The sequence below is a fragment of the Grus americana genome, chromosome 24 (assembly GCF_028858705.1).
Source record: "Grus americana isolate bGruAme1 chromosome 24, bGruAme1.mat, whole genome shotgun sequence".
Lineage (NCBI taxonomy): Eukaryota > Metazoa > Chordata > Aves > Gruiformes > Gruidae > Grus > Grus americana.
The window spans coordinates 2,358,037-2,384,502 of NC_072875.1; the positions used below are offsets into that span (position 1 = coordinate 2,358,037).

Genomic DNA, 26,466 nt, shown 5'->3' on the forward strand with positions numbered 1-26,466 from the left:
TCATGTATTGGGCAAAAGGGCTAAAATTCACCCCAGCGTGCAAGCTTGTTGGGAGGAGACTCATTCTCGATTCGTTTGTCCTGCACCCAGCACAAAAGGGCACAGTTTGACGATACTACAAACCACGGGTGGCAGCTGCAATCCGTATCCATAAAGTCCCCGGTAATGCAGAGCCTGAGAGCTGCAGCATCCAGGCAGCCCCTTTTCCCAGGCCACTCTGTAGTCGTATAAGAGACTGCTGTTGGGAAGCAGGCTGAGAGACCTGTGGAGCAGGGCACCTGCTGAGAAGGGGCTGGCTGAAGAAGAGCCAAGCTCCGGGCTTGTGCTGGATTCATACCTCAGCTTGGAAATGCCCAGCAGCCTCTGTGCTGAGTTTGGAGAAGAATGCATCAGGGTCAGGTGTTCAATACGCCATTTTATGTGCCAGTAAGTGACCCTTTCTTGCTGATCTCAGAAGAACTGACTGAATAGCTGGAGAGAATTTTTCTTTGTTATCGCACGAGTTCAAAATATGTCATTTGACAAGCTGTAGGCCAGATCTTCATATTGCTGTGCACGGCTGTGACTTCATCAGCTCTGGCGTTACAGCACCGTGAGCTAACAGCTGGCTTGTTGCTCTGCAGCTGTGCTCTGCTTACTACTCTCAGGTGGGCAAGGGAAGTCTGTTTCAATGGCAGTAAGTTAGAAAAATGACAAAGGAAATGTCTTATGCTTCACAGCATCTCTGCCACCTGTCAGGTATTCATGGAACACACGGGCATTTCAGTGGTTGTCAACGTCTGTAATCACTACTGCTGCTTTTTTATTTTATTTTTCTAAAGAGCCACAGCAAAAATGATGAAAACCAGGAGGAAAAAGCTACAATGCTGCTCTCCTTCCTACCTTTTACATCTGTGCGTCAATGTTTCATTTTGAAAGCTCTCTCATTTTAGTCACTACTTTCTTATTGCAGGCAGGCAGAATTGGTAGAAATATTGATCTTCTTTTAATGAGTTTGAACAGAAAAAATGAGCGTGACTCAGAGTAGCGAGGTAGTATAGACAGATTGATGTGTCTTTTTAACTGCTACTGATGTACCTTTTTAGAATTTGCTCTTTGTTATCACACATTTCCCTGCATAGACTGATTCTTGCTCATTGTGTTTTGTTGCTTGCAGGGAAGGTGTTTGCATTTCGCTGGCTGTGGTCGCAGCCTGCACCTTCATTCAACTTTTGCAAAGGTCGGCTTTCCGACAGCCCCAGGGCACGGGATGCTCAGAGGGGAGATGACCCGAAGTGGTCCTGCAGCGACCTTGGGCTGGTGCTTGGCGGCAGGGAGGAGAGGCCCGGGTGAGTCCTTCCCCTCCTCTGAGCCCAAGTACAGGGCAGGTGTCAGCAACGGGTTCTCAGGCCGGTTCCTGCAGCCTCGGCCGCTGCCTCACGTTTCCGCTGGTCTCCCTAGTCCTCCAGCACCATCTACAGTCCTCCGTAGGCTGAGGAGATGCTCCACTGCCCCCAGGCCCGAGCAGGAAAGGGTCAGCTGCTGAGCCAAGGTTGTGATTTGGGGGATATTTGCAGCTTTGTCTATTGTCTCTCAGCTTTCCGGCCTAATTGCTAACGAGGTAAGGGACCTGGAGAAAAAAAAAATCCAAACCAAACACCGCACACATCCCCCCGCCCTCCAGTTTTCACACCAGCTGAGTGATTGCAAGGTGTTAGGCTGTAGAAGGAGCCCGTCCCCAGGGAGCTGTAACCGGCACCTCAGCACGGGTCTTCAGCAGCGTTGCAGCACGCAGGTCCCGCAGTGCTGGTGTGCCTGTCTGCTCTCCAGGAACCGACGGCTGCACCTGCTGCTCAGCACAGCTTCGGTTTGTGGCACAGCACACACAGTGCTGTTCATCAACAGCACAAAACCTCATCCTGAACCTGCAAGACAGGGCTGTCACGAAATACTCATAGGAGTTTCCTTGAGTAAATAGCATTAAAAATTCATTGATATTTTGAGCAATAAGCCATCAGCTGTGTCGTTCGGGGATGCAGAAGTATGTAAATAAGAAAAGTCTTTCTTCATTGGACAGCTGTTTCAGTCTGCTTCAGCTGCCTTTTGGTTTTGAGACATGTTGAAATTGGTACTGAGTCTCATCTCTCCTGGAGGGAAATTAGGCTTCTAACTCACTTAACTGGAGAAGGCCATCTCAGTATTTCTGGATGGAGTGTAGTCAGCCAGAGAAACAGCATAGCCAGTGAACTGCCTGTGCAGACAAGGCTGCGTGGCATGGCGGTAACCTGGGGCTCTTCAGAGGGACTCTGGATGCTGCAACCACACCAGGAATCTCTGGTGGTGGTGACAATCTCTGACACTGCAGCGCTTTCTGCCTCTATAGCTGGGATGGGTTAACAGCAGGGAGAATGGTGATGGCTCTCTGCTAGAGCATCTACATCCATCTCTGTTGTGGCCGTTTCATCTGTAACCAGAGCCTCGGTGCGGTTCCCCCCTCGCTTTCCTGGCCAATGCGACAAAGGTGATCCTGGTGCCGTCCCTGCCCGGTTCCCTGTCCAGTGCAGTGTGCCAGCTGGGGACTAGCAGTGCTCATCGGCCTCGGGCATGATGACTGTGGTGGAGCATCTGCTGGGTCAGAGGAAAAAGAGCAGATGCAGCAGCACAAGTTATTTCTGTTCCACCTCTGCTGTGAGAGCTCTGCATTGGTAAGAAAAGCATCTCATGCTCCAACATGGGACAGCTGGTAACCAAGCCATGGATTAGAAAGTCTTCCCTTCCTGCAGGGCACCAGCCAGGCATCTTTGAGCAACAAGAAATTACATGGAAAATCAGAAGTCAAACTGAGAGCTGCTGTTTCACCTTTATTACTCTTGGCATGCTACAGCCAAAAGACCACAGGGAAAAATCCAGCACACAGGGAGGTGGGGCTGTTTCCCTGGAGGTCTCTGTGCACGCAGGGTGGGGATGGCCCACCAGCCCTTGCCAGCGCATCCCTAACACAGCTTTTGGGCAGGAAAATTTTCCTTTACACATCACAGCTGGCAGGCGCTTGGCTTGAGATGTGAGGGTGATAAAGAGCAGCTGCAGGCTGTCCTTTCTGATCTTTTCCCAGCTTAGCACATCTTGTTCCCCAAGGTCTTGTCTCCCTGAACATAACCGCTAACACAGAGTGGTTGGTCCGTATCCTTCCTGCTGTCCATGCCTCGGAGCCCACCGCCGGCAGGACTGGCTGCCAGCCTGCAGCCCTCTGCTCGCGCTGATGACCCAGGGACTGCCGCTGCTCCTCAGCAGGGTTTGGTGGGTCTCATGTGACAGCTCAGCAAAATAATGGAGGGGGAAGGGGGCGGGGGGGCAGCAGGTGGAAGGTGGGTTTGGGAGCTGAGGCAACTCAAAGGCTGCTGATCTTGCTCTGGGTGCTGCGGGGGGAGGGATGGGAGCATTTCCCCTGGGGGTCTCCAGCCTGAGCAGGGCACTCCTGGGGGCGGGGGTGGGAGGGGGGGCTGCTGAGCAATCACCCCCACATGCTGCAGGAGCCCTGTCCGGGGGGGCCGAAACAAGGAGTCCCTTCAGCGTGGCTGTGGGCGCTGTGCAACGTGCGTGCCTGGCATTGTGCATGGCATTGTGCCGGGAGCGTGCGGAGGAAACCCGAGATGGTTCATGGGAGACCCGTGTGCTCTGCTCCTGTGGCTCAGCAGCAGCCCGAACTAGCAGCTGCCCCATTCCTTGCTCTCATGGTGAGAAGTGCTCCCTCACCTTGCCCCCCTGCTGCAGCAGCCAGCCTGGGCAGTGGTGTCATCGCTTGAAGCTTGTCCTCTTTCAAGTGATGTAGCTTTTGTTGCTCATCTGCTCCCTGGGACTCCATTCTTTTCCTTAGAGCCCAGCCTTAGCTGAGAAGCTTCCCGACAACCTGCCTCGCATCAAAGATGCAGTGCAAAGCCGTGAGAGCCCGACAGAAAAGGCGAGAAGGGAAGCAAGGAGGATGCAGGCCTCCCTGGAACACAGTGGGTGATCTATTTCTGGGCTTTGGGAACAGGGGGGCTTTCTGAATCTTGACCTCCGGCAGAATCCATTACTTAGCTCACCTCCTCCTGGCGTTACGGGGAAGGATCAGGTGAGTCTTAGGAACGGGTGTATAATGACCCAGGGGGTTGATAGTGCTGTGAGAGATGGACAAGACCATATTAATCCTCTCTTCCTCTCTGTTTCTTAAAGATTCTGCTAATGCATCTCTCAAAACTCTCTGCACGGTCAGGAGGCTGTTCCTGCTGCTCGGGATTGCCGGGCTGCTGGTGGGAACAGCAGCTGGAGCATGGCTCCTAGGTCAGTGCCTGCTCCGGGACAGCCCTGCTGCTGCAGGCAGAGCCCAGCTGCCAAACTGGCGAGCAAGTTCGAGGTGCCAGCAGCGGTGGTGGTGGTGGGAGCTCCTTGGTCAGGGAGCTGTGGCTTGGGAGGTGGGGGGCACGGCTGGTGCGGGCTCTGCTGCTGGTTGCCGTGGTCCCGGCAGCAAGCCGTAGCTGTGCCCATTGAGAGGCTCATCACCTCTTCCAGTGGGCAGTGCAGGATCATTCCTAATATTGTGCATACTTGGATGCTGCCCCGGCTGCATGAGTCCATCTCCACCCCCTTCGCTGTTTCCTGAAGTGAAACACCTGAAGAAGCCTCAGCTAGACCAGGCCTTCACCACGCCACAGGAGCCAGATGCGATCTCAGCGTGCGGTGACGGTGAAGAAGAAGAACCCGTGGTCCGTGGGGCTCGCAACAGAGGTATACATCTTTGCTTGCTGCCACAGAGGGTGGGGAGAGGGGAGCGATGTGCAGGACAGTGCCTGCCAAGCCCAGCAAGAACAGAAAAGATGCTCTTTAATAATAAATATCTCTTGCTCATCTACTAGCTTCTTTCGGCTGCATTTTGCAATTGTTTTGCTTTGCTTTGAAGTCCTGCTGCATTCCCCAGCATTGCAGCTTCATTGCACGGAGTGAGCAAAGGCAATTCTTGCAGGGCTCCTTTGCATGTAATCACTCAGCAGAGCTGCCACACAGGCACTGAGAATATGCAAATAGGTTCATGTATAGTTTCTAATTGCTTCAAATGTAGGTTTGTTGGGGTTTTTTTTCCTGGGGTATGGGTTTAGGTTTTTTTTTATTTGCTGTAGATGTGCATGACCCTGCACTGTGCCGGCCCTGCACAGAACACTGCAAGGAAGGGAACTTGCAGGTTGCCTTTAATGGAATGGCTTTAGTGTCTTTCAGAATAAACGTGGCAAATGCCTTGCTGGAAGTGCAGGTGGAAGGCCATCCTGGCTGGCTCCTGGCATGCCATGAGCGCTGGAGTGTCTCCTTGGGCGCCCTGCTCTGCCGGCAGCTTGGTTATCTCAGGTGGGCATGGCAGAGGCAGCTGCTTCGACCCCCTACTCACCCTTTTCCAAGGGGGGATGATCTTGGCAAAAGCAGGCGCTGAAGGCTGGGAGGTTTGTCAGGGCAGCAGTGTCAGATCGCACAGCTCCCTGGTGAACGCAGGGCAGAAAGCAGGAATTGGGCTGGCACGGGGACCTGCGAGAAGAGCTGCGGAAGATCATCCCTGCCAAGGAGGCTCATTCCTGGCTGCCAGAGCAGCAGGACTGCGGAATGTTGTTCCCACGACAGGGTTAAATTCCGGATCCCCTGGCAGGTCCCCAGCCCTTCCTGGGACGTTTACTGTTGTTTCTGCAGGATGACCCATCAGAAAGGAGTGAACCTGATGGATGTCAAGGTGAATGACACACGGGAGTTTGTTCAGGTGAGACCCCACCAGGAAGGCAGCCTGGAAGACATGTGGCAGGTCAGGTAAGCAAAGGTCTGGAGGAAGCAGAGTTTGCTGGTGGGGCTGAGAAAACCCAGAGGCCTTTTTCAGGCTTAAGGGCACAGACAACTGTCCTGGTTTTGTGCAGTAAGCAGCCTCCTTGGGGTCTGCTGCAGCTGCCCTGGAGCTCCCTAGTGCCCCAGGGATTTTGTTTCATGTGTATTCTGACCAGAGGCTTATTGCCATGCAGGAGCAGCTGTGAATCGCATCAAATTGTGGCTCTGAAATGCTCAGGTGAGTGCCTCTCTCCTCTCCCATGTCCTCAAGATCTCCACCTGAACCTAGCAGTTTCTTCACTCCCACTCCACCTCCAGCGTGAGGGTCTGGCACCTCGAGCTTCACCTAATATGTGCTCCCCGGCTGCCTTGTAGAGTGCGGGCTGCGCCCCGGTGCTGCACGGGTGGTCGGGGGGGCAGACATGCCCCCAGGTCGCTGGCCCTGGCAGGTCAGCGTGTACCAGGGCTCCCAGCACCACTGCGGAGGCTCCGTGCTGGCACGCGAATGGATCGTCACGGCAGCTCACTGCGTGCACAGGTACCTCCGGGCTCTCCCGTGCCCAGCCTCGGAGGCGATGTACATCTGCTGTTATCTAAGGCCTGGGTGCTTGTTGCCCTACGGTAAGAGGCACGCTGTATTTCTGCTCGGTTACAGGCAGCTTCAAGCCTCCTCCTGGCTCGTTTTCACAGGCATTATCACCCGTGCGTCAGTCAGGCAGGAGGATGGGGTATCAGTAAAGAAAATAATTTACCACCCACTTTATAACGACCATAGCCTAGACTATGACATTGCTCTGATGAAGCTCCAAGTCCCCCTGAATTTCTCAGGCAAGCTGCTGTTGTGTCCTCCTCCCACCTGTGGTGGTGTCTGTCTGATCCCACAATTAAGAGATGGCCAAACCCCAGCCTTTTCTGAACCTGCCATCTCAGAAAAGCTTTTTAAGGCTATCCAGCCTGGCACGTGCAGCAGCGTGATGTTTTGAGCTATGTCAGAGCTGCGAATTACTGGGAAGGAGGCTGTGGGAGCTGAAGTCTCCAGAGCACCTGGCCCAAGAGCCTTTCGCTTCAACGTGCCAGGCTGAGAGGCTCTGCGGGCTGCTAGCTCTGCAGCCCTCCCCTGGCTGCTCCTGCTCAGCACAGCACGAAGCTGTCCCCACTGGCCTGGCACTTACCCCTGTCACCTTCTTACCAGATGCCATCCGTGCTGTGTGTCTGCCACCCTCCCAGCAGGACCTCTTCCAGGGCACCCAGTGTTGGGTCTCCGGCTGGGGCTATACCAGACCAGACCAAGGTAAGTTCCCATCTTGTCCCTGCCGCTCAGCACTGACCGGAGGCTTTCGCCTTGCTCCCCACTGGCCCTGTCCAGCCCCTTCCATGCTGCAGGTGAACTTGCAAATGCCCCCTCCTGCCTTCATCCCACCCCTGCGCCAGTGGCTCTGCCCCCCACGTCCACAGCTCCTGTGGGCCTGGCCATATTTAATCCCATAAAGTAATCCCATCTTTCCCGTCTTCTGACTTTTCCAGCTAGTGCCCTGCTCTTCCCCTCTTGCTCCCTGCAGATCTTGTTTCCCCCCAGGCTTCTCTTTCTCCCTCCCCAGTGCAGGTTACTGAGACACTGAAGGAAGTGCTCGTTCCCCTAATCGGTACCAAGCGGTGCAATAGTTCATGCATGTACGCAGGCGAGCTCACTGCCAGGATGCTGTGTGCCGGCTATCTGCAAGGGAAAATAGATGCATGCCAGGTAACGGAGGGAGTAACTGGTGTGTGCTGGGTGTGCATAGCAGGTGTGGAAAGGACGGATATGTTGCATGTCCCCGTTATGCCCCAGCAAATGCTGGGTTTTGTGGCAATAGCTTGCAGTAAAGTCTGTGCAGAGTAGCACTGGGGCCACTGCATCTCGCACTGCAGTGTGGATCCCGCAGTGCCTCGGTGCATCAGTGTTGGACTGAGATTTAAAAGAACATCGAAACCTTGCAGGGAGGCACACACTACTTGTTGTACCCATGTTGCATCTTCTTGTATGGCCTATGGAACAAAGCCGTGATGGAGAAGCCAGCCTGGTTGGCATCCCAGCTGCTAGCGGGGCAGAGCGGCATCATTAGTCCTTGCTCTGTCTTGCAGGGTGACAGCGGGGGCCCCCTGGTTTGCCAGGACAAATTTGCGTGGCGCTTAGTAGGCATCGTGAGCTGGGGCCAGGGCTGTGCTGAACCCAACCACCCTGGGGTTTATACCAATGTGGCTCAGCTTCTGCCATGGATTTATGACATCACTGAGGTAAGCTGGAGCAAACAAAAGCAAATATTCAGCCTGACCTACAGCCACATATCTTGCAGACAAATCCCAGTGCTAAGCATCCTGTTTTAACTCTTGCCTTCACTACCCTATGCTCACACTTGACACATGAACCTCTGGGATAACCTCTTTTATGGTACTGATTCCTTTTTTGCTTGCTTTTTTTTTTTTTACTAGATCTACTAGAAAAAAGCAAGGAGAGACTTCAGAGAGCAACACTTTGCCCTTTCCATGTAGTAACTGGAGAGCAGTCCAGGACTAATTTGTATTGTGTTACTATAACCCTAACAGAATCCCCAGACAGACACTAGAAAACATGCTCAGTATAAATAGTTTATTAAAGAAAATAGCAAATTACATTTCTGTGAACAATCCACGTGGGAGAAGTGGTGTTTTCCAAAATACATGGGGTTTTGGATTGCTATGTGTAAGGGGGCAGGGGATCCCATGAGATGCAAGTGTTATGGGACCACTCTCAGCGTTCAGGTAAATTACATGGAGAGGAAGAGAAGAAAAAGCTAGAATTCCAAGTGGCAGTTAGATTTTGCTTCACTATCTCCCTTGCGGCATTCCCATTTGACTGCATTTGCCTCCTCCCTGTCGGTTAAAGGCAGAAACAGAAGGGTCTCCTCACCACCTGCCACAGCTGTGCTCGGCCAACCCAGCAGGCAGAATGGCCATTCCGTTCTGCAGTGACGTAGGTGCAATGTGAAAGCCAGCTGCGATTCAGGCCCTGCACAAATGCTTGGCAAGGTGAGCAGAAATCAGACAAAAGTGCAAATGAAAAGGATATGACAGTAGATAACAGATTAAAACATTACGCTCTGTGATCAAAACTTTTGTAAGCAGGTTGTAAGCACTACATGGTAGGAAATACTTTGTTCCATGTGTGCAGCAACTGGCACATCTTGGCCTCTGGGCTGTGTTTTAATGAACGTTCTTGGTGAGTTTTTCAATTAAAAGAAATGTACATTTCTCAAAGTCTCAAACGTAGCCTTTTGTAACTTAAAAGATAATGCTATGAGCGCACACTTCATTCCCTTTTCATATTCACTTACATTTCTCTCATTATTCGTAAAGGACAGAAAATTTACTACCAGAAAGACAGCAGATGCCAGACCTACCTAGTTCACGCACAACAAAAAGATAAAAGAAGGAGCTGAACTGGCTTCTACAGTTGGCAAAATGAGATTGAAAAATTCTAAGTCAGTTTTAAGAGATTTTCCATGAGAAATAAAGCCAAGAGGAATTTTGCCACTTGTTCAAAACCCTGTGACTTGATAAACAGTTTGCTCTGAACAGGATCTCTTCTCCCCCCCCCCCCAAAAAAAAAAAATTCATTCTCTTGAGGTCTGCTCTTCAGGGAAACCTGAGGCAGGGAAGAGCAAAGTTTGGCACTTCAGCATTCTTAGAAGGATATCAAAAGCTACCGCAGCCTGTGGGTTTCATATTTAATTTGCAGGGACAGAAGAGGTAAGACACAGTGGGGCTACAGGCCCCCTGATGTAAAACTGCATAGATAAAGAGTCACTCTTGAGAAATAAAAATCCCTCTACGAGACCCTTAAGCAAGGAAGCTTGAGATGACATTATACAGCGCCTTGCATGACGCCCATCAGTGCCTATTCTCACAAAGAGATGTTGGCTAGAAGATTTGCTTTATTTCCCTCTGCTGGGCTTAACAGGAAGAAGAAATCCTAGAGAACAGAAATTAGCACATATCACAAAAAGCATCCTTTTTTCACCAGGACTGTACACCCACCAGCTCATGAAGGAAAACTTGGATCTGGGCAGAACACCTCTGGAGAGCATGGCAGGAGATTACATTTTCAAGCCCAAACTCTGTCTGCCTGGCAGATGGAGCATAAGCAGTTAGTGTCCATGTGTTACCCACCTTTGATTTTCTGGTCCCAGACTCATACAGCCATCCTATTTGCCCTACAAATATTGAGCTAGGAAATGTCTCCCTCAGTCAAGCCCCCAGGAAGCACTTACCTAATGCTAAGCTTTTTTTTTATACCAGTACAAACAAGAAGGGTCAAATTCAAAAAATATTTGAAAGACTCGGTCTGCTCTCACTTTCTCAGAAGATGCAACATGTAAGAGTAAAGAGTTACTTAATTTTGGCCAGTGCTGCTGCTCTCCTTTCTGTGTTCTGGAACAAGGCTCGGATCAGACTCTTCACTTCAGCTGCGGAGAATTCAGCTGCAAGAGGCCCCTTCCCATCCGCCCACCTACATAGGAGAGAAGGATCTTTATTTAACCAAACTGCACAGAAATGTCATATTAAAACAAGTCTTCTGAGCACTTGTTACAGCAGTAAGTCTGAAGGTAAAAGAAATCCAGTTAGCAGCTTATTAGCTGCATGCAACTTGAGTCCAGAATTGTTTAGCTAGGCATATAAAGCGACAGGTTGTGAGGTGATTTTTGCACTCATTACAAACTGTACCTTTTCCTTCTCCAAAATAAGCCTGAAGCCTGTCTGCAAAATTCCCATTCACCTCCCAAACCAAGTGGTTTATGGCCAGGTGGAAGGAGAGTTGGGAACTCTGGTGTTTAACATGGTTCCAACAGCAGCAATGAGCAGGGCACAGAAGAGGAACTGCCTTCCCTGTGTGCTTTCTCCATGGCTGGTACCTTTTCAGTTCAGCCTGCTGAGGAGAGTTAGGTTTTCTTGCCATTCCAATGTATGTGTGAGGCAGCTGTGAACAGGGAATGTCTAGCTTCTGCCAACTCATGCCAACTAAAGTAAGAGAAGTAATGATGCAAATCCTCACATATAATTCAGATGAACCCCCCCCTTGCAAGTTAAAAGCAGCAACTGTATCTAAAAAGCAGAGGCCAATCATACGGAACGATTGCAGTGGCAAGGCGCAGCTAGCATCAAAAGCAGCAGGCAAAATGCCAGGCTGCCTACCGTGCAATACTTAGGAACTTACGAGAAGCCAAGGGGCATGCACAATCACTGTGGCTGGCTCTCCCATGGCACTTGTTTTTTTTACTGTTGCCTTTTCCTTCACAGGATGCAGCTGAACATATGAGCAAGTTTGAAATGGACTATAAACACACAGCCAAGAAACAGCCCTAGGAGCAGTTATCTGATCCTTATTAACAGTGATTGCCTTTTGTCTGAACACAGTCGCCTGAGTGCAGTGCCCTGCTGATGTCAGACCACTTCCCAGCTCCCTGTTATTGGGGCAAAGAACTAGCTGAAAAGGAAGAGAGGAAGACACCTACTGATCTACTATTTCTTGGAGGTTGGCTTGCAAGATGATCATCAGCTCTTTGAACGTCATCCATTTCTGCACATAGACTGGAACTTCCTCTTGGTATTTCTTATTTTTGTCGTCTTCAGGTAGTGGGGTGAAAACTTGGGGTCCTTCCTCCACCATGGTCCTACAGAGGGAGTACAACCTATCTGCATCTTCTGCAGAGATATCCTAGAATTGAACAAACATTAACAGGAGAGCAGTTACTTATATTTGCGGAGTGCCAAGCAGTGAGTGAAATGAAAAAAAGGTGGCTTTGTGTGTGAAGATGAAAGCAGTGGTTTAGATCATATTTAACGGTCTCAAGCTAATATAACTTATTTAACGAATAGCTATTTCAACAAGTTCTCGACGACTGCCTCAAAACAAGGGTTGTGCTTCTAAACAGCATGTCTTAGTGCAATAGCAAACATTTCACTGTGGAGGTGTTATGATGGTCTGAACAGTTTACAAGGAAATTGCTCAGGCATTGCCAGCCCAAAGATGGAAGCCAAGCCTTTTGGCAGGCATAGCCTGAGGAAGTGTCCTGTAAACTAGCTGTTAGGGGAAAAGAGGATTTATTGGCCTAATGCACAGCGGAAGGCTCTTTGGATGTAGACTACAACTAGAACAGATGCACTAGCATATTTCTATCATTTGCTGTGAAAACATATTTTAATTAAGAAATGTAATAAGATAGTTGTACTTGACCCAGGGTAACCTGACAATCACTTTAACACAGTATTGGGAGTCAATGGAGATTTCAATGGAGAAGAATTTCAGTTTGAAATGCCACAGGTATTTCAGCATCTGGTGCCTAGATAGGATGGAGAGGTTCATTGGAGATGCACAGATTGATAATGTATCAGAATAGATGGAGTTTGAGACAAGAGTTAATGTCTGTGCCCTGAACAAAGACGGAGACCGAGTCATAAGAATGTTTACAGTAGGAGTGACACACCTAAATCCAAATTAGGATGAAATCACGGCCACTTCCCTGACTCTCCCCTTGACTAGGGAGTCATGGAATTGCTGTAAGAGTATAGACGGTCTCAACTGGATGTGAGTAACTGGTATCTTGAATGTTTCTCATAGACAGGACCACAATCATAATTTCAGTGGAAGATAACTGTTCCCCTGAAACCTGATCTTGGGAAGAACTTCTAGAGGTCAGAAATGCTAGCTGTTCGCACCATGTCCATCTCATGCAGTTACCTCTAGGGCAGCAATCCTAGTGACGATCTCTGAGAGCGCTGTGTTCAGTAAAGTCCCCATAGCCTTGCAGTATACGTTCACTGGAAGGACATCTTGCCAGACTTTCCCCAGTCTTTTCAACTGATGCAATACCTGGAAGATAACAGCTATGTGTTATCTACATGGTATCAAAAAGAACATCGAGAGGCACCAAATGATACGGTGATTGTGTATGGTCAGAAACCAGTTTGAAAGAAGCAAAAGGTAATGAAGTATCCTGCTATCGCTTAGAGCAGATATTCCTGAGGAAAAAAAGCTACATTTTCAGTTTGCATTAAGGCTCATCAAGTGTGACAGATCTTTTCCCTGAAAAATGAAAAACATTACAAATGTATGATAAACAAAATTTTTCATTTCAACTTGGAGCAAGAGGAACTGAACTCGGCATGCTCCAATTTTACAAAAAGACACAGCCCAGGGCAAAAAAAAAATCATGCCAGAAAATTTTTATTTTGAAAGTTCCACTCTGCTGACACGCTGCGCAGTTGCCAGGACTGAGATTACATACATTCCCTTCCCAAGGACAGCATCTACAGACAACGGGATATTTGGCTTTGATTGCCTTGCTTACCTGCCTTATTGCTTTGTTTGCTGCACAGTAATTTTCCTCATCATCCATGTTAGAAAAATTCCTGGCACTTGACAGCCTCTCCAAGATTTCTCCTTTCTGCACTCGCATCTGGGCCAGAAAACACTCCATCCCTTTAGGAGCAAAAACAAGCAGAGAGAAGCAATTAAGCAATTATTAAATTTGCTCTGCCAATTTAGAGACTGTAAGTGCTGAATAATGAACTTGCTATAATGTTTTATTTCTAAAGGAATTTCCAGTTTCTAGACAGTCTCTCAGAGCAAATTTAACCAGGCCTAGTCATATATTTGGTAAGCTCTTGCGCAGCTTGCGTTGCTACTACACTTTTGAAAAAGAGCCAAGGCACAGAATTTACTGTGGATGACAGGCTCGTGTTAGGCTCTCTCAAACTGTGCTGGTTTTGGCTGGGGTAGAGTTAATTTTCTTCATAGTAGCTAGTATGAGGCTATGTTTTGGATTTATGCTGGAAACAGTGTCAATACACAGGAATGTTTTCGTTCCTGCTGAGCAGTCAAGACCTTTTCTGCTCCTTACCCCGCCCCACCAGCGAGGAGGCTGGGGGTGCACAAGGAGTTGGGAGGGGACACAGCTGGGACAGCTGACCCCAACTGACCAAAGGAATATTCCATACCATGTGACATCATGCTCAGCATATAAAGCTGGGGAAGAAGGAAGGAAGAGACATTTGGAGCAATGGCATTTGTCTTCCCAAGTCACCATTATGCGTGACAGAGCCTGGCTTTCCTGGGGATGCCTGAACACCTGCCTGTGATGGGAAGTGGTGAATGAATTCCTTGTTTTGCTTTGCTTGCCTGCGCGGCCTTTGCTTTACCTATTAAACTGTCTTTATCTCAACTCATAAGTTTTCTCACTTTCACTCTTCTGAATTTCTCCCTGTCCCACTGGGGAGGAGCGAGTGAGCGGCTGCGTGGTGCTTAGTTGCTGGCTGGGGTTAAACCGTGATACAAACTTATCTCAGAATTTGTTTCACAGAATAAGCTAAAGAGACTATCAAATGACTGAGCAGCAGATCCCAAAATATCTGAGTGCCACAACATCTCACTGGATAACAAACTCTTTTTGGAACTATGTGCTGGACAAGAAGATTTGGGTTTCAGAGTCAAGCCCTGAACAGCCATCTTGTTTAAAGTTGCAATGCTCTGTCAGACTTCCCAATTTAGAAAATGTCCTTGCTACTTGTCCAAAACTCTTAAATAACAATCCACTGCGCGAGTCAATAGCCACACACACTAAATTATTCGGCAACAAATGCCGAGATTAATTATCATGTCACCCATCAATATAGTTCAATAGTGAAAGGTAAAATTACCAAGTCTCCTAAAACCAGGTACCAGATCTACAAAAGTAGCTGCTCCGTCACACAGGATGTTAGTCAGGCGGTATCGGAACTGGTGTCCAAGGGTGAGCAAGTGGTGAGCAATATACATGCAGTTGTTGTGGTGAATGGCTGCCAGCTGGGGTAATTTCTGAAGGTTCTCTCTGTCCCAGGAAGGAGGAAGAGAAAAGAAAGGAAGGTATTTATGCAGACCTGGCTCTGTGAAAAAATTGTCACGCCTACCCTAGAGAAACTCAAGGTCTGTATCAGACAGATGTTGCAAGTAACTAAGTGTGGGCAAGGCCTGACAAAGGCATCAGTCTGAATAAAAGCATTTTATCTCCTATCACATCCACACAAGAACTTACAGGAAAGGGGTTTCACAGCTAGTGAAATGGCGCTTTGGCATTCAAACCATGACTTATATCCACATTGTTTCTAGCAATGGGCTTTCAAACAGGAAGGTACTTTGTTATAGCATGATGGGGAGGAAAAGAGAGAGAAGTCCTTTTCAGTAATAGCCCTGTGTTCTCTGACAGAATTGTATGCTTTCAACTTCATTGCTGTTTTTTTTTTACAGGAAAAACATAATGACAAATCTCTGCATCAGACCTGGGGTCAAAGTTACGTGACTGGATTCAAACACAACTGTTATAAGAACTGCAACTATCTCCTCAGTCGTAAGACTGCCAACTCTGAAACTCTCAAGCACCTATTGTGCAGCAGGTACAAATTAATACCAGATTAAGAGTACTACTGTTTTGCTGCCAGAGGAAGCTCTTAGCAATATCTCGCTGTGGTGGACAAACTGGGGACAAGTGGGGCTGTTCCAATAGCATTGTTCTCTCTCCAAAACAGGCCCTAGGTAATACACACACAGACACTTACTTGTGGTATGTTGGCACTACATCATAGAACAGCTGGAATATATTCCGCACACAGTAGAAGAGCTGTATACAGCTACAAGGGAAATAAGGTTCACGTTAGTTTGTCAGTGGAATTAATGTCTTGCTCACAAGTGTCCCTCCACCTTCTCCAAAACAAGGTTTTATTAGTAGCGAAGCACTGGCAGTGAAATACCGGCACAAAGATTAGATTGTCAAGATCAATTACAGCGACGTCAACAAAGGCAACATTCTGGAAAATTCACAAAGGCTTCTCAGAAAAGCTGTGATGACCTTCTAAGTTCAATGTGGAAAAGACAAGCTTCAGACCACATGTCAGAAGGGAGATATATGAAACCCCAGGAACAAAGGGGACAGTGTCCCTTCTGCCACCAGGAGTGCGTAAAGTCAGCCCCCTCTCTGCCAGGGTATACTGAAGGGCATTCAGTACCTAGGCAACTCCCCTTCCTTGGGATTGTGGTCTCCAGTTTTTATAACAGACTGCATGTGGTTCCTCAAAACATTTAACTGTTTTCTCTGAGGAGCCCTGCCAGATGCAGAGCTGGAGTTCTTTGCTTTCACCCAGCACACATAAAGCAAGAACTCACCTCAGAAGGGGTGCCATCATTTATCACTTGCTTTGAAAAAAAGAGATGGTTTTGATTTTTTTGAGCAACTGACATCGAAGATAGATAAAACACTGAAGTGAATGCTGCAGTAGCATTTCTCCCAACTAAAAAAGTGAAGCTGTGAACTATGTGGTGCACACTAGGGAGTTTACCGTATTTTCACTGCTTTAATAACTAAAATACAACAAAGTGTACCTGAATGTTCCCTGAAAACCCAGGTCCAAAAGGCTGCTTAACCTGCATATCACAGGGAACACAGTCTGCAGCTCTTCCTGTTGTACCAGCCTACTGCACGAACCCAGGCATGCATCCTCCAGCCAAAACAGAGAGTAACTTTCACGATTTATTCTAATTTTTAGGTATCTTCTGTTCTTTTAAAGTTCTTTTACTCAATTAACAGATGCTTGGTGTTGCCAAAGGCCGTAAATATCTGATACCTAAGAGTTACCCGCGGATATAGAATTCCTACCACTGATCTGTGCTGGCTGTAGCCTCCAACAGGGTCTGATAAGCCAGCTCCATCAGTTTCTCCACTGATGAACTGATGCGGCATGTGGGCAGAGAAAACGTGTACTGGCTCAGTTTAGTCTTGTTCTCCAAATTCACCATGTCGTTATGCAGAAGTTTAGAAGTTGTTTGCATTTTTAAGTGATCTCCTGCCCCAGGATCAGGAAGCCTCGGTAGGGCTACACCGGAATCAGGTGTGATCTAAGGGAAAACAAGAGAGAGATACAATATAATTCAAAGCTCACAGAAAGGAGACTGTGCAAGACTACAAAACATTGAATGACAGAGATTTAAGACTCAAGATAAACACAGGGCTCCAGAAGTCCCCTAAGACTGCTGGATGTCTCCTGGCTTATGAACAACACAGCAGACCACAAAATGATCTATATAGCGTTGCATACCTATAAGCAACTCTGTAAGTAATGCTCTAACCTTTCTTATGCTATAAATGCAAACTTCAAGTATTTTAAGAAGCATCTTGTTAGTGAAATACCCTACTTGAGCACTATTTAAAAAGGCTTTGAAACTGTTGTTTTGCCACAATCCCCAAATAATCAAGAGTAATCGGTGCTCCACAAAAAAGACTTCACTGTTCTGGACAAGCCTTCTTCAACAGCTAAGCTATTTTCCGACATAGAAAAAGTGTATTGCACCAACAGTTACCTTTACAGTATTGTGTATTTCTGAGGTCATTAGGTTTCTGGCTGCCACAATCACATCCTGGCACTTCTTGTTAGCAAAGTGGGAATTGACATTACGGGCGTATTTCAGTAAATCAGTTGTGTCTCCTTTCAAAAACTGCATGTTCTTCAAGGCTTTTTCAAATTCCTCTGTGGATTTAATCACCTGAGAAGAGCAGGTATATATTCTACATTAACATAGTTTCCTAAAATCAAAACAAAATTAAAGCTGAGTATAAATTCTTTCACTCAGCTGAAAGCAAAGGATGAACCTAGGTTTTAGAGGGTACTAACCATCCAACAGCTTTTCAGCAATCTTTTGGAAAGAGCTGGCTCAGCTGGGGGCCATGATCGCACAATAATACAGTGTTTGAACGGCAGGTTTGTCCCCCCTGACTGCGCTGGCAACCTAACTGAAAAACCAGAGGAGCAAGATGATCAATTTCATTACACTGGGCTACCTGGGATAAAGGGGCTGGGAGATTTATCCTATGACAGCTTCTATTTGAAACAGCCCCCTCTGCAGGAAAAGGAGCTTTTGGCATTCTTCACTAGCAGTAACTTCTGGTTTATGTACGTAGTTTTAAAAAAATGTATGTGGCCTGTGCAAGAAAACCCTGTGATCATTAATAACACATACAAACAGAGCAACCAGTCCTTAGGAAGCCAGCTGGGCAAGCAGCACTGACACATCATCATCTTCAGCCTCTCACAGAGGCTCAGACAAGTGCCTTGCAGCGCACACCCTGAAAGCCTCCAGGTCTTAGCTCAACATGGCCTGAGTTCCACGGATCAGAGACTCGGCATACTTAACGTGACAGGAAAAAGAAGCCACAGCTTAACTGAGAGAAATACGCAATTCTAGATTAGCAAAACACAGCTTCTTGTTGAAGTTGGCCATGTGGCGTTTCTACTACATGGATCTGAATTTTGAGACCTACCTCTATATACTGCTCCAGTTTGCTGCTATTGGTTGGGATTGAATTCACCAGACAGTTCTGAATGAGGCAGTCTGATAACTCTTCCCATATCATATCACCTAGCAGTTCTGCGAGTGTAACTCTGCACTCCTTTTTATCTTCCACAGGCTGCTCAAGAGGCACATCTGAATTCAAGAAAACAGAAATGGAGTTTAATACACCTGCTTCCTGGACCACAGCCTTCACCAGTTCATTTGGTCCTTCCTGTCAGAACAGCATCTATCAACTGTTCCATAACCTTATAATGGAGGTATTCTTCTTATCCAGGCCACGTGCTGGGCCTGTGGAATCATCCACCCCACCAAAAACCAACTAGCTTCTGTGTAAATTGCACCCGCTTCCCCAGCAGGTTTATTTTGTGAAATGCTGGCAAAGCCCAGGCCAGTTTCTAGGCAATGGAAGATCCTGCATGTGACCAGCCTGACCAAGGGAGCTCCCTGGATTGCATCATGACTTCCACCTCTTAGACCTGTGGCATGCAGAGATCTTCAATGCAATGACAGGTTCATAAGAAAAGACGTTTACCAAACAATTAATTTCTTGATCCCTTTGAGCCAAAATACTTTCCTCCTTCATCTTCCCAGCTCTGTGAATGCTGGGTCACCTCTAAGTCCAGTTTGACAAGGTGCCAAGCTGTTCAAGAGCACAGCATAGCAAGTTAACATTAAAAAGCTGCTTAGACCTTACGCATAATTCAATACTGCTTATCAACCAGATGTTCTAGCAAGCTTCTGCTCCAATTACATGAACAAGGTCTAATTCCAAAAGGGAGAAATGACCTACTCAGCAGATATTTGTGGAGAACTTCAAAAATAAGCTTGATCTTGTCAAAAACCTCCATAGGAGAGGAATGATCCAAGTTAGGCTCCGTGGACTTAAAACGTAGGATGAATACATCTGACTGTTCCTCTGTGAACGGCTGAAGAGACGGGTACGAAATCAGTGGCTTGAGGATGTATTTCAGCAGTAACTGGCCTGAGAAATGAAAAACAGATGTTTTCCAACAGCAGGAGGGCAGGCTGTTTGCTCCAGTGAGGCCCAGCCATGACTATTTTGGATATAGAGATTCTTCACATGACGTGGAAGAAACACTCCCTTGATTAGCTGTAAAAAGGGAAGAGCTAAGGAGGTAAAACGCTGGGTTTGGCTTCACTAATGACCATTTTGCTCATGTAAAACATACGGAGGCCTAACAAAGAGCAGCATATTTAATAAAACATGAAAAACAACTTAAATAGCTGGAAGCGTGAAATCCCGTCCTAGCATCTGCCATACTCCCTGATTTATTTTATCAACACCTGAGAATGCTGAAGCTCAGAGGCTGCCTGAAACCAACAGTCTTGCTCTAGGTAGATGAGGAGGCTGTAACTGGAAAAACTCTTTAAACAGCAGACCATGAAACGACATAGCTACAGATCAAAACAGGACATTAGAGTAAATTGACAGGAAAGTCGAAATCCAGTGAACTGGATCTCAATATCCATCTCAAAGCAAGTCTGAACTCAGGCTACCATAGCTATGTTTATCTCTATCCACGGTCTGTCTTACCAAAAATTTTAAGCTTGGCGTGCAGTTCTCCTAGGACAGCAAATGCCTGCAGCACAGAAGCAACAGGTGGGCCAGCGATCTCCTCCTCTTTGGATGGCACTGTGCGTAAGTGCAATTCTGAATGCATCGCTGACTCCAGGCTGCTGCTTTCTAAAGAAAAGGAAGAATCATCTCTCTGTCAGAGCGCGGTGTGAGAAAGAGCAAATCTGAGAAGCTACCGCATTTCACAGGTGGCACCTAAAGCAATATTCTACCTCTCCCCATTTCCACAGAACACTGTAAGAGTGTCAGAAGAGCGTACAGAGTTCTTTGTGTTACAGTGCAGGACAACGGAACGAGAATCGGTCTCTTACAATGACCTAGAATTCTCATTTCAGTCGCCTTGCAATTGAATGACATTTAGTGACAATTGCTTTCCTTGCCCTCTTCTCCCCATTTCATGTCAAATCCAAAGAAAAAAGGTTTTTCCTTTTCCAAAGGAAAAGTCTGTGTTTCAACACAGACAGCAACAGACTCTTGAGCAGTTCTTGCAATTAGCTGTTCTGATCTCTGCTTCAACATTTTCTAAGGAATACCACAGATGAGGCAGATGAACCTTCAAAACTGTTTACAATCTACTGACTACATCAGATTGCTTCTGGTAGCACCTAAATACTCCAGCAGTGGAGTGATGTCCAATGAATACTGCCACTCATTGCTCCCACTCATTAGGTTATGCAAATGGCAGAAAGAGCTCCTTAAACCAACCTTAGTTTGACAGTATGGCTGCATTTCCAATCTTGTAGGAGCTTGAAACCAGCCGTTTCAAATAGTGAAGCAAACATAGTGAAACGAATTAGAACTGTGAGTACCTTTGGAAGGAGGAAGCTTCCATACAGCCAATGTCTGCCATTCTTCTCCAAGATGATAGAGCATGTTCTGTGTCTGCACCGTGAGCTCTGTGCCTAGTGCTTTCAGGATCTTCAGCTCAAAGCCCTTGCGGGATTCCAGCATTTTCAGGCTGTTTCGCGCCTGGTGGTAAAGATCAAACACAAAACGTGGGTAAGTGCTGCCCCTGTTAATAAAAAGCATCTTGTGAAATTTACTAGAAGCATAGACGAACAATACTGTCATATGCTGAAGAAGTCATTATTACCTTCTCCAGTTGTTGAGCTGCTGCGACATATTTCTTTTCCAGCAATGCAGTATTGTACTCTTTAATAGCTGTATCAAACTGCAACAATCAAATAGATTCATATGTCACTGCACATCTGCTATTAGACTACATTTTTTTAAATAACATGGCTAGAGACAGGGGGGTCACAGACAATTATTCAAAAGAGAAGCCCAGAATAATGCCGTAGACTGAGCAGCAGAGATGATAACTACCGCTTAATGATTTTAAGCTGCTCCCCCTCCTCACCTCCTGTAGCTTTTTCAGAATACTCAGAACCAGTGTGTCTCGCTCCAGCTGCTGCTTCAATTCAGTAAAATCGGCAACAGCGACATTTAGATCACGTTGAACCTAAAATAACAAACTTTTCAGTTCATTTACAGCAAGCACACGTTATCCAGACACATTTCCTCTTAGAAGTGTAATGATGTGAGATTTAAGGTATGTCTGCTACTAGAGTAATTAGTTGAGGAAGAAAAAGGCTCCATCCATTTTACTCCTTGCTAGGAAGATCCTTATAAGCACTGGAAACACTTATAAACTGTTTTCTCTTTTAACAAAGTTTTTAAAGGCACCGTAAGGCAATTTAGTCTCAAAAGGCAGTCAAAAGGACTTTAGCGTTCCTTTAACACAGCCATTTAAAATGCAACCACGCTTGAACTAAGCCAAAAGTTAAATCTCAATTAACAGCGCTCCAGAACCCCAGATGTTGGAAAGTCAATCAAAGCAGCAAAAAACAGCGAGTGGGTCTGCAATCCAGCCTGCCGGAGCTGCTCACGTTCTCCTTAAAGACTTCAGTGAATGTGCACAGCTATGATTTAGGTTGCCATTCTGCCCAAAATCACTGTGGGACCAACACTCAGCAGGCCCACTACTGGGTCACACCTTACCGTGATAAGCAAGGCTGATCCCTCTCTCCTGTCTGAAGCAGAGTTGTGTGACACGCTTTTCCAACTGTTCGACAGGGAGCAAAGACGCCAGTCCCTTAATGACAGTTCTTTGCTTACACCCCAATGTACTTACGCACACCTACCTCTGCAGCGTGTGTCACCTAAAGGCATTTTTTAGGGGTGATAGCATCCAAGGTTCTTAGTCAGGAGTCCTCCTTCCCCAGTCCCCTAGCAACACCCCAAGATGGGGAGGCCCTACAGGTTTGGGCTGAAACCGAACGGCATCTACCAGAGCCCCCGCAGATGACCGCGCTGTCACCTCGTTTTCAATCCCTGCTTTCAGCAGGTCGATGTTGCTGGACAGCCCGTCCACCTGCGACACCAAGTCCTCAGCGCTCTGCATGCTGGGCAGGAACTCGTTATACTTCTTGTTAATCATGTTGCAGACTTCTCCCTGAAGGAGAGGGAGCGTTGGGACACCGTCACTCTCAGGCGGACCTTCACGAGCAGGGGGGAGCGACCCTCTCCAGGCCTGGGGCACCCTGGGCCGAACCAGCTCCTGGGGCTGCGCGGCCGGGCCGACCGGCGCTCTTCGCCAGGCGCTTCCCCCGCCCTGCGCGGTAAGGCACAGCTGCCAGAAAACCCGGGCAAAGAACGGCCGGACACCAGCGCCAGGGACAGACGCTCCGGCTTCACCGGACCGGGGCGGAGGCAAACCTGGCATCAGCCGGGCAGCTCGGGGCCGCCGCCCCCCCCCCAGGCCCTCCCCAAGGCTCCAACTGTCCCCCGCCCCCCCAGCCCCCCCCCCCCCGGTTCCCGGCCCTGCCTTCAGCTCCTCCACGCGGCGGGAGAGCCGCCCGATGCGGGTGCCCAAGTCCTCCTTGTCGAGGCGGCCCGAGTGCGCCAGCACGGCCGCCACTAGCGAGCCCGCCGGCGCCGCCATCGTCCCGCTCCGGCAGCCGCCCGCCGCCGCACAGCACCACGGGACGGCGCCGGCGCCAATGCCGCTACGGCGGCCGGCGTGGGACAGACTTTGGGGGCGTCGGGGCTCCGTGGCTGCGGGGGCACACGTGGCTGCTGGGGGACCCCGGCTGCGGGGGCTCCGTGGCTGCGGGGGGACACGTGGCTGCTGCGGGACCCCGGCTGCTGGAGGTCCGTGGCTGTGGGAGGACCCACGGCTGCTGTGTGTCCACGGCTGCCGGGGCACGCAGCACCTTAGGGCCACCTGTCCTCCCCTGCCTTTCCACGGGCGTCACGGCTGTGCTGGGGCGAGGAGGCAGGCCCAGGGCACCTCTGACATCCCCCAGCTGCTGGGGCGGGGAGGGAGGGAGGGAGGCTCCAGCCCCCGGCATCCGGTACCCGACAAAGATCTCGGGGTGGGTGGCGTGTCGTGGTGAGGAGCTCTCTCCACATCCTCTCCTCTGAGCGGGGAAAAGAGCCGCCACTACTTCGTGCCATGTGGAGGGGAAGGGCCCTGGGCGTCTGGGTGCTCCTCGCCAGCCTGGCCGTGGCCAGCTGGGGCTTCCAAGGTAAGTCCCTGGGTGTCAGTCGCTTCCCACAGGCTGCTGCGGTGCTGCGCCCCACGGCTGACACGGGAGTGGTGCCACGCAGACCAACACAGTACGTGGAGACCCCCGGCGTGGCGTGCCCGAGGGACCCCGGCGGATGGCGAGGCTGCAGCCGTGCCCGTTGGGCACTCGCCATGGTCCCTGGAGAATGCCAACCCATATTGCTTATACCGCGGGTGTCTCTGCGGTGCTGGGAGGGTGGCTGGGAAGCAGGTCCCCGCAGCTTGCTGGGGTTGTCCGTTGAGGCACCTTGACGTGAGGTTCATAAATGTCGATGGGGAGAAGGGAGCGAATCAGTGCAATGGTCCATGAGGACGGGATCGCTGTGACAACTCTGCCTGCCCTGGACCATTGCTGTGACAGTCCAGAACTGTGCACGTTACTCCCTGGCTATCTGCGATGGCCCAAACCTGCCTTGCAATGACAGAGCGCGTAAAGTTGCACTTGGCAGCGCCGTGGTGGTAGACGAAAGTAGCCATGGGCTTTGTGCCTGGCAGAAACACGCAAGCAGGAGAGGCTGTACTCTGTACTCTGCTCCAGCACTCACCAAATAAGACAGGGAATTTACTCTCCATTTGCAAACTCTGCAGGTGATGCTTTTGGGCCACGGAAGCAATTCTGTGTAGTTTTTTGCATGCTTTTCACTAAAAATGTTTTTTTACTATTGGGTAAAAAAACAAAGGGGTTTTTGCCTCCCCATTTGGGCTCGGTTCCTATCCCTGCTGGTGGAAATGTTCCACTTTCTGCTGAAACATCTCTCACTGCAGTGGCACTTGAATACCAATGTGATCTGTGTGTGGGATGAGCGTTATGCACATACAGTCTGAATGGAGTCCAGGTAGATGCCCCATTCCACTTAGTTTTCACTCTAAGGGAATTCGGATCTCTCAGCTACCCAGAGCTGCACCAACGTAACCACCAGTTGAACACTGGACTACTTTTCCACTGGGTAGTCTGCTTTTTGCAGAGCTTTTTGTTTGCAGTGTCCTTTCCACTGCTCAGGGGACAGCCTAATGTGATGGCTTCTACAACAGCCATCTCCATGAATGAGATCTCTTGAGTTGCGCACCACTGTGAGAGTGGAGAACTCGGCTGTGAAGCTCTCTGCTCTCCTTTTTTTTACAGGACAGAAAGTAATTGTGAAAGAAGCCAGTGGGAAGGTGTTCCTGCAATGTGTGGGCAGCCAAAGTGAAGTCATATGGAAGAAAGATGAGACTGAGATGGGAAACACAACACAGCTGGACTTGGGTGCAATTTACGATGATCCCAGAGGCATCTATACATGCACAATGGGCGGACAGCAAAGTCCCTCTCTCCAGGTGCACTATCGAAGTAAGTGTTGCAAGCCTGGTTTCTAGAGCCAGAACTGCTTGGAGTTTTCACCCAAGGAAATTTTTGAGGGAGCTACTGATTTCCCAGAGTTTGAGGGTGATTCCACCAGTTTGTGGAAGTCCTGACAGCTCCTGTGCTAGACTGCCCACAGGAACGGCCAAGCTTCACGTTCACCTGCATGTGGTGTCCCCAGGAGAGCCCTGTAGCTTCATTTAGTGCCATAACCTGGCACTCATTCCACTTCACTGCTAGCCGCTCGCTGGCCCCGCTGTGGCCTGCCCTAAGTGCTGGGGACATGTGGCAGCTTGCACCACTGCCTTGGGTCACGCAGCAAGCCAAACTTAATCCCTGGTCTCTTGCCCTGGGACTGGAGCCTGCCTGGACTGGCAGAGCTGGCTGAGGGCTTTGGGCTCACACTGGCCCTGGCGGCAGGGTGGAGGCAGCCAAGGGGCAGGGTCCTGGTCATGGCCCTGCTTTCAGTGTTTGTGTCCTTTTGGGCTTCCAGTGTGCCAGAACTGCATCGAAGTGGACGCTCCCACCATCTCAGGGATCGTGGTCGCAGATGTCGTGGCCACCGTCTTCCTGGCAGTTGCTGTGTATTGCATCACCGGCCAGGACAAGGGACGCATGTCACGAGGTGAGGGGAGAGCCCCGCTGGCTGCCTGCAGGTGGGGACAGGAAGTGCCTGGGCTTCTCTGCATGGTACCTAGGGCCTACAGAGCCCTGTCACTGCAAGCTGCAGGCAGCAGCCAGCACACAGTGTGTCTAGGGTAGGAATCCACGTGAGTATTCCGTGTACCCCTCCTGCCCCTGGCTCAGCTTCCCAGGAGAAGCCATTGGCTGCACAAGGTTCACCAAAACATCATCCCAGGGAGAGCAGCTGGTGGCACAGGAACTTCTGAGGCCTTGCAGGGGCTTTCCACCAAGCCTCCCGGAGGAAGTAAAAGCACAGGGCTGAAAGCAGTGGGCCACTTGGGTTTGTTTGCAAATGTTCACCATGCTGCCCATGACTCCCCTGATTCTTGACCACCCTCTTTCTTCATTTAGCTTCTGACAGGCAGAACCTGATTGCCAACGAGCAGCTCTACCAGGTGAGCAGGGGTGTGCACATGCATGTGTGTGTGTGTGGGACACTGGGCTTCAGCACCTCTGTGCGGTGTGGGGCGGCACGGTGAGACCGGTGATGCCATGACGGCACAGCTGCTGGGGGATACTCGATGCCACAAGGCACTGAGCTGCGTTGGAGATTGCTCTTTGCTGGGGTGATGCAGCTGCCTCCCCCTGAGTGGTCCAGAGGATGGGGCAAGCTCAGCTGCCCCCTGCCTCTTACTGTCTGGGGCTGTTAAGCTCTGTGTGCGGGGAGGGAAAGCTTGCCAAAAGCTTGGCAAAGGGAGGGCTGGGCCAGCTTCCCCGTACCCTCCCTCCCAGGGCTGGACAGACACAGTTGTAGCTCATCTCGCCTTTTTTTCCTCCTAGCCCCTTGGCGAGCGGGACGATGGACAGTACAGTCGGCTGGCACCTGCCAAGGCCCGCAAGTGAAGTGGGAAGACGCTGGGGCCCATGGCTTCTTCACACCAGGAGTGATATTACAGCAAAGTCACCACCAGTGCCTTCGTAAGATCAGTGCTCGTAGAAGACAGTGCGGGTTTGTGCCTAGAGAGCCCTCCAGCTCTTTGCCACGATGGGCTGCTTGTAGCACTCTGCTTTTTCTGTGACCTGTTGCACTTCTGTATCCCTCTGATTAAAGATGAGCCTATCCCATA

The 26,466-nt window shown here is 49.3% G+C and overlaps 3 protein-coding genes across 3 annotated transcripts; 2 read left to right on the top strand and 1 right to left on the bottom strand.

Moving 5' to 3' along the window:
* Positions 1–5,691: 5,691 nt before the first annotated feature.
* Positions 5,692–11,330, top strand: TMPRSS5 (transmembrane serine protease 5). Its single transcript, XM_054803150.1, has 8 exons — positions 5,692–5,802; positions 6,009–6,052; positions 6,190–6,352; positions 6,470–6,642; positions 7,007–7,105; positions 7,413–7,555; positions 7,936–8,088; positions 11,128–11,330. Exons 1-8 carry the CDS (start codon positions 5,717–5,719, stop codon positions 11,191–11,193), a joined length of 927 nt encoding a protein of 308 aa, XP_054659125.1. The 5' UTR covers positions 5,692–5,716; the 3' UTR covers positions 11,194–11,330.
* ZW10 (zw10 kinetochore protein) lies at positions 8,426–22,837 on the bottom strand. The gene is made up of 16 exons (XM_054803149.1): positions 22,630–22,837; positions 22,123–22,257; positions 21,163–21,264; positions 20,896–20,973; positions 20,612–20,771; positions 19,761–19,910; positions 18,996–19,187; positions 18,174–18,337; positions 17,216–17,398; positions 16,515–16,753; positions 15,421–15,492; positions 14,527–14,696; positions 13,179–13,309; positions 12,569–12,700; positions 11,343–11,545; positions 8,426–10,339 (listed from the first exon to the last, which is right to left on the bottom strand). Exons 1-16 carry the CDS (start codon positions 22,744–22,746, stop codon positions 10,219–10,221), a joined length of 2,349 nt encoding a protein of 782 aa, XP_054659124.1. The 5' UTR covers positions 22,747–22,837; the 3' UTR covers positions 8,426–10,218.
* Positions 22,838–22,862: 25 nt separating this feature from the next.
* LOC129196166 (T-cell surface glycoprotein CD3 gamma chain) lies at positions 22,863–26,466 on the top strand. The gene is made up of 5 exons (XM_054803151.1): positions 22,863–23,332; positions 24,497–24,703; positions 25,209–25,340; positions 25,751–25,794; positions 26,180–26,466. Exons 1-5 carry the CDS (start codon positions 23,260–23,262, stop codon positions 26,240–26,242), a joined length of 519 nt encoding a protein of 172 aa, XP_054659126.1. The 5' UTR covers positions 22,863–23,259; the 3' UTR covers positions 26,243–26,466.

Coding starts and splice junctions, on each gene's coding strand:
- TMPRSS5 (XM_054803150.1), top strand. CDS start 5,717: ATGGATGTCAAGGTGAATGACACACGGGAGTTTGTTCAGGTGAGACCC. Junction 6,353..6,469: donor GCAGCTCACTGCGTGCACAG/GTACCTCCGGGC, acceptor GCTCGGTTACAG/GCAGCTTCAAGCCTCCTCCT. Junction 7,556..7,935: donor GGAAAATAGATGCATGCCAG/GTAACGGAGGGA, acceptor TCTGTCTTGCAG/GGTGACAGCGGGGGCCCCCT.
- ZW10 (XM_054803149.1), bottom strand. CDS start 22,746: ATGGCGGCGCCGGCGGGCTCGCTAGTGGCGGCCGTGCTGGCGCACTCG. Junction 19,188..19,760: donor CGCCAAGCTTAAAATTTTTG/GTAAGACAGACC, acceptor TTCATTTCTCAG/GCCAGTTACTGCTGAAATAC. Junction 15,493..16,514: donor ACAGCCAGCACAGATCAGTG/GTAGGAATTCTA, acceptor TTTCCCTTGTAG/CTGTATACAGCTCTTCTACT.
- LOC129196166 (XM_054803151.1), top strand. CDS start 23,260: ATGTGGAGGGGAAGGGCCCTGGGCGTCTGGGTGCTCCTCGCCAGCCTG. Junction 25,341..25,750: donor CAAGGGACGCATGTCACGAG/GTGAGGGGAGAG, acceptor TTCTTCATTTAG/CTTCTGACAGGCAGAACCTG. Junction 25,795..26,179: donor CCAACGAGCAGCTCTACCAG/GTGAGCAGGGGT, acceptor TTTTCCTCCTAG/CCCCTTGGCGAGCGGGACGA.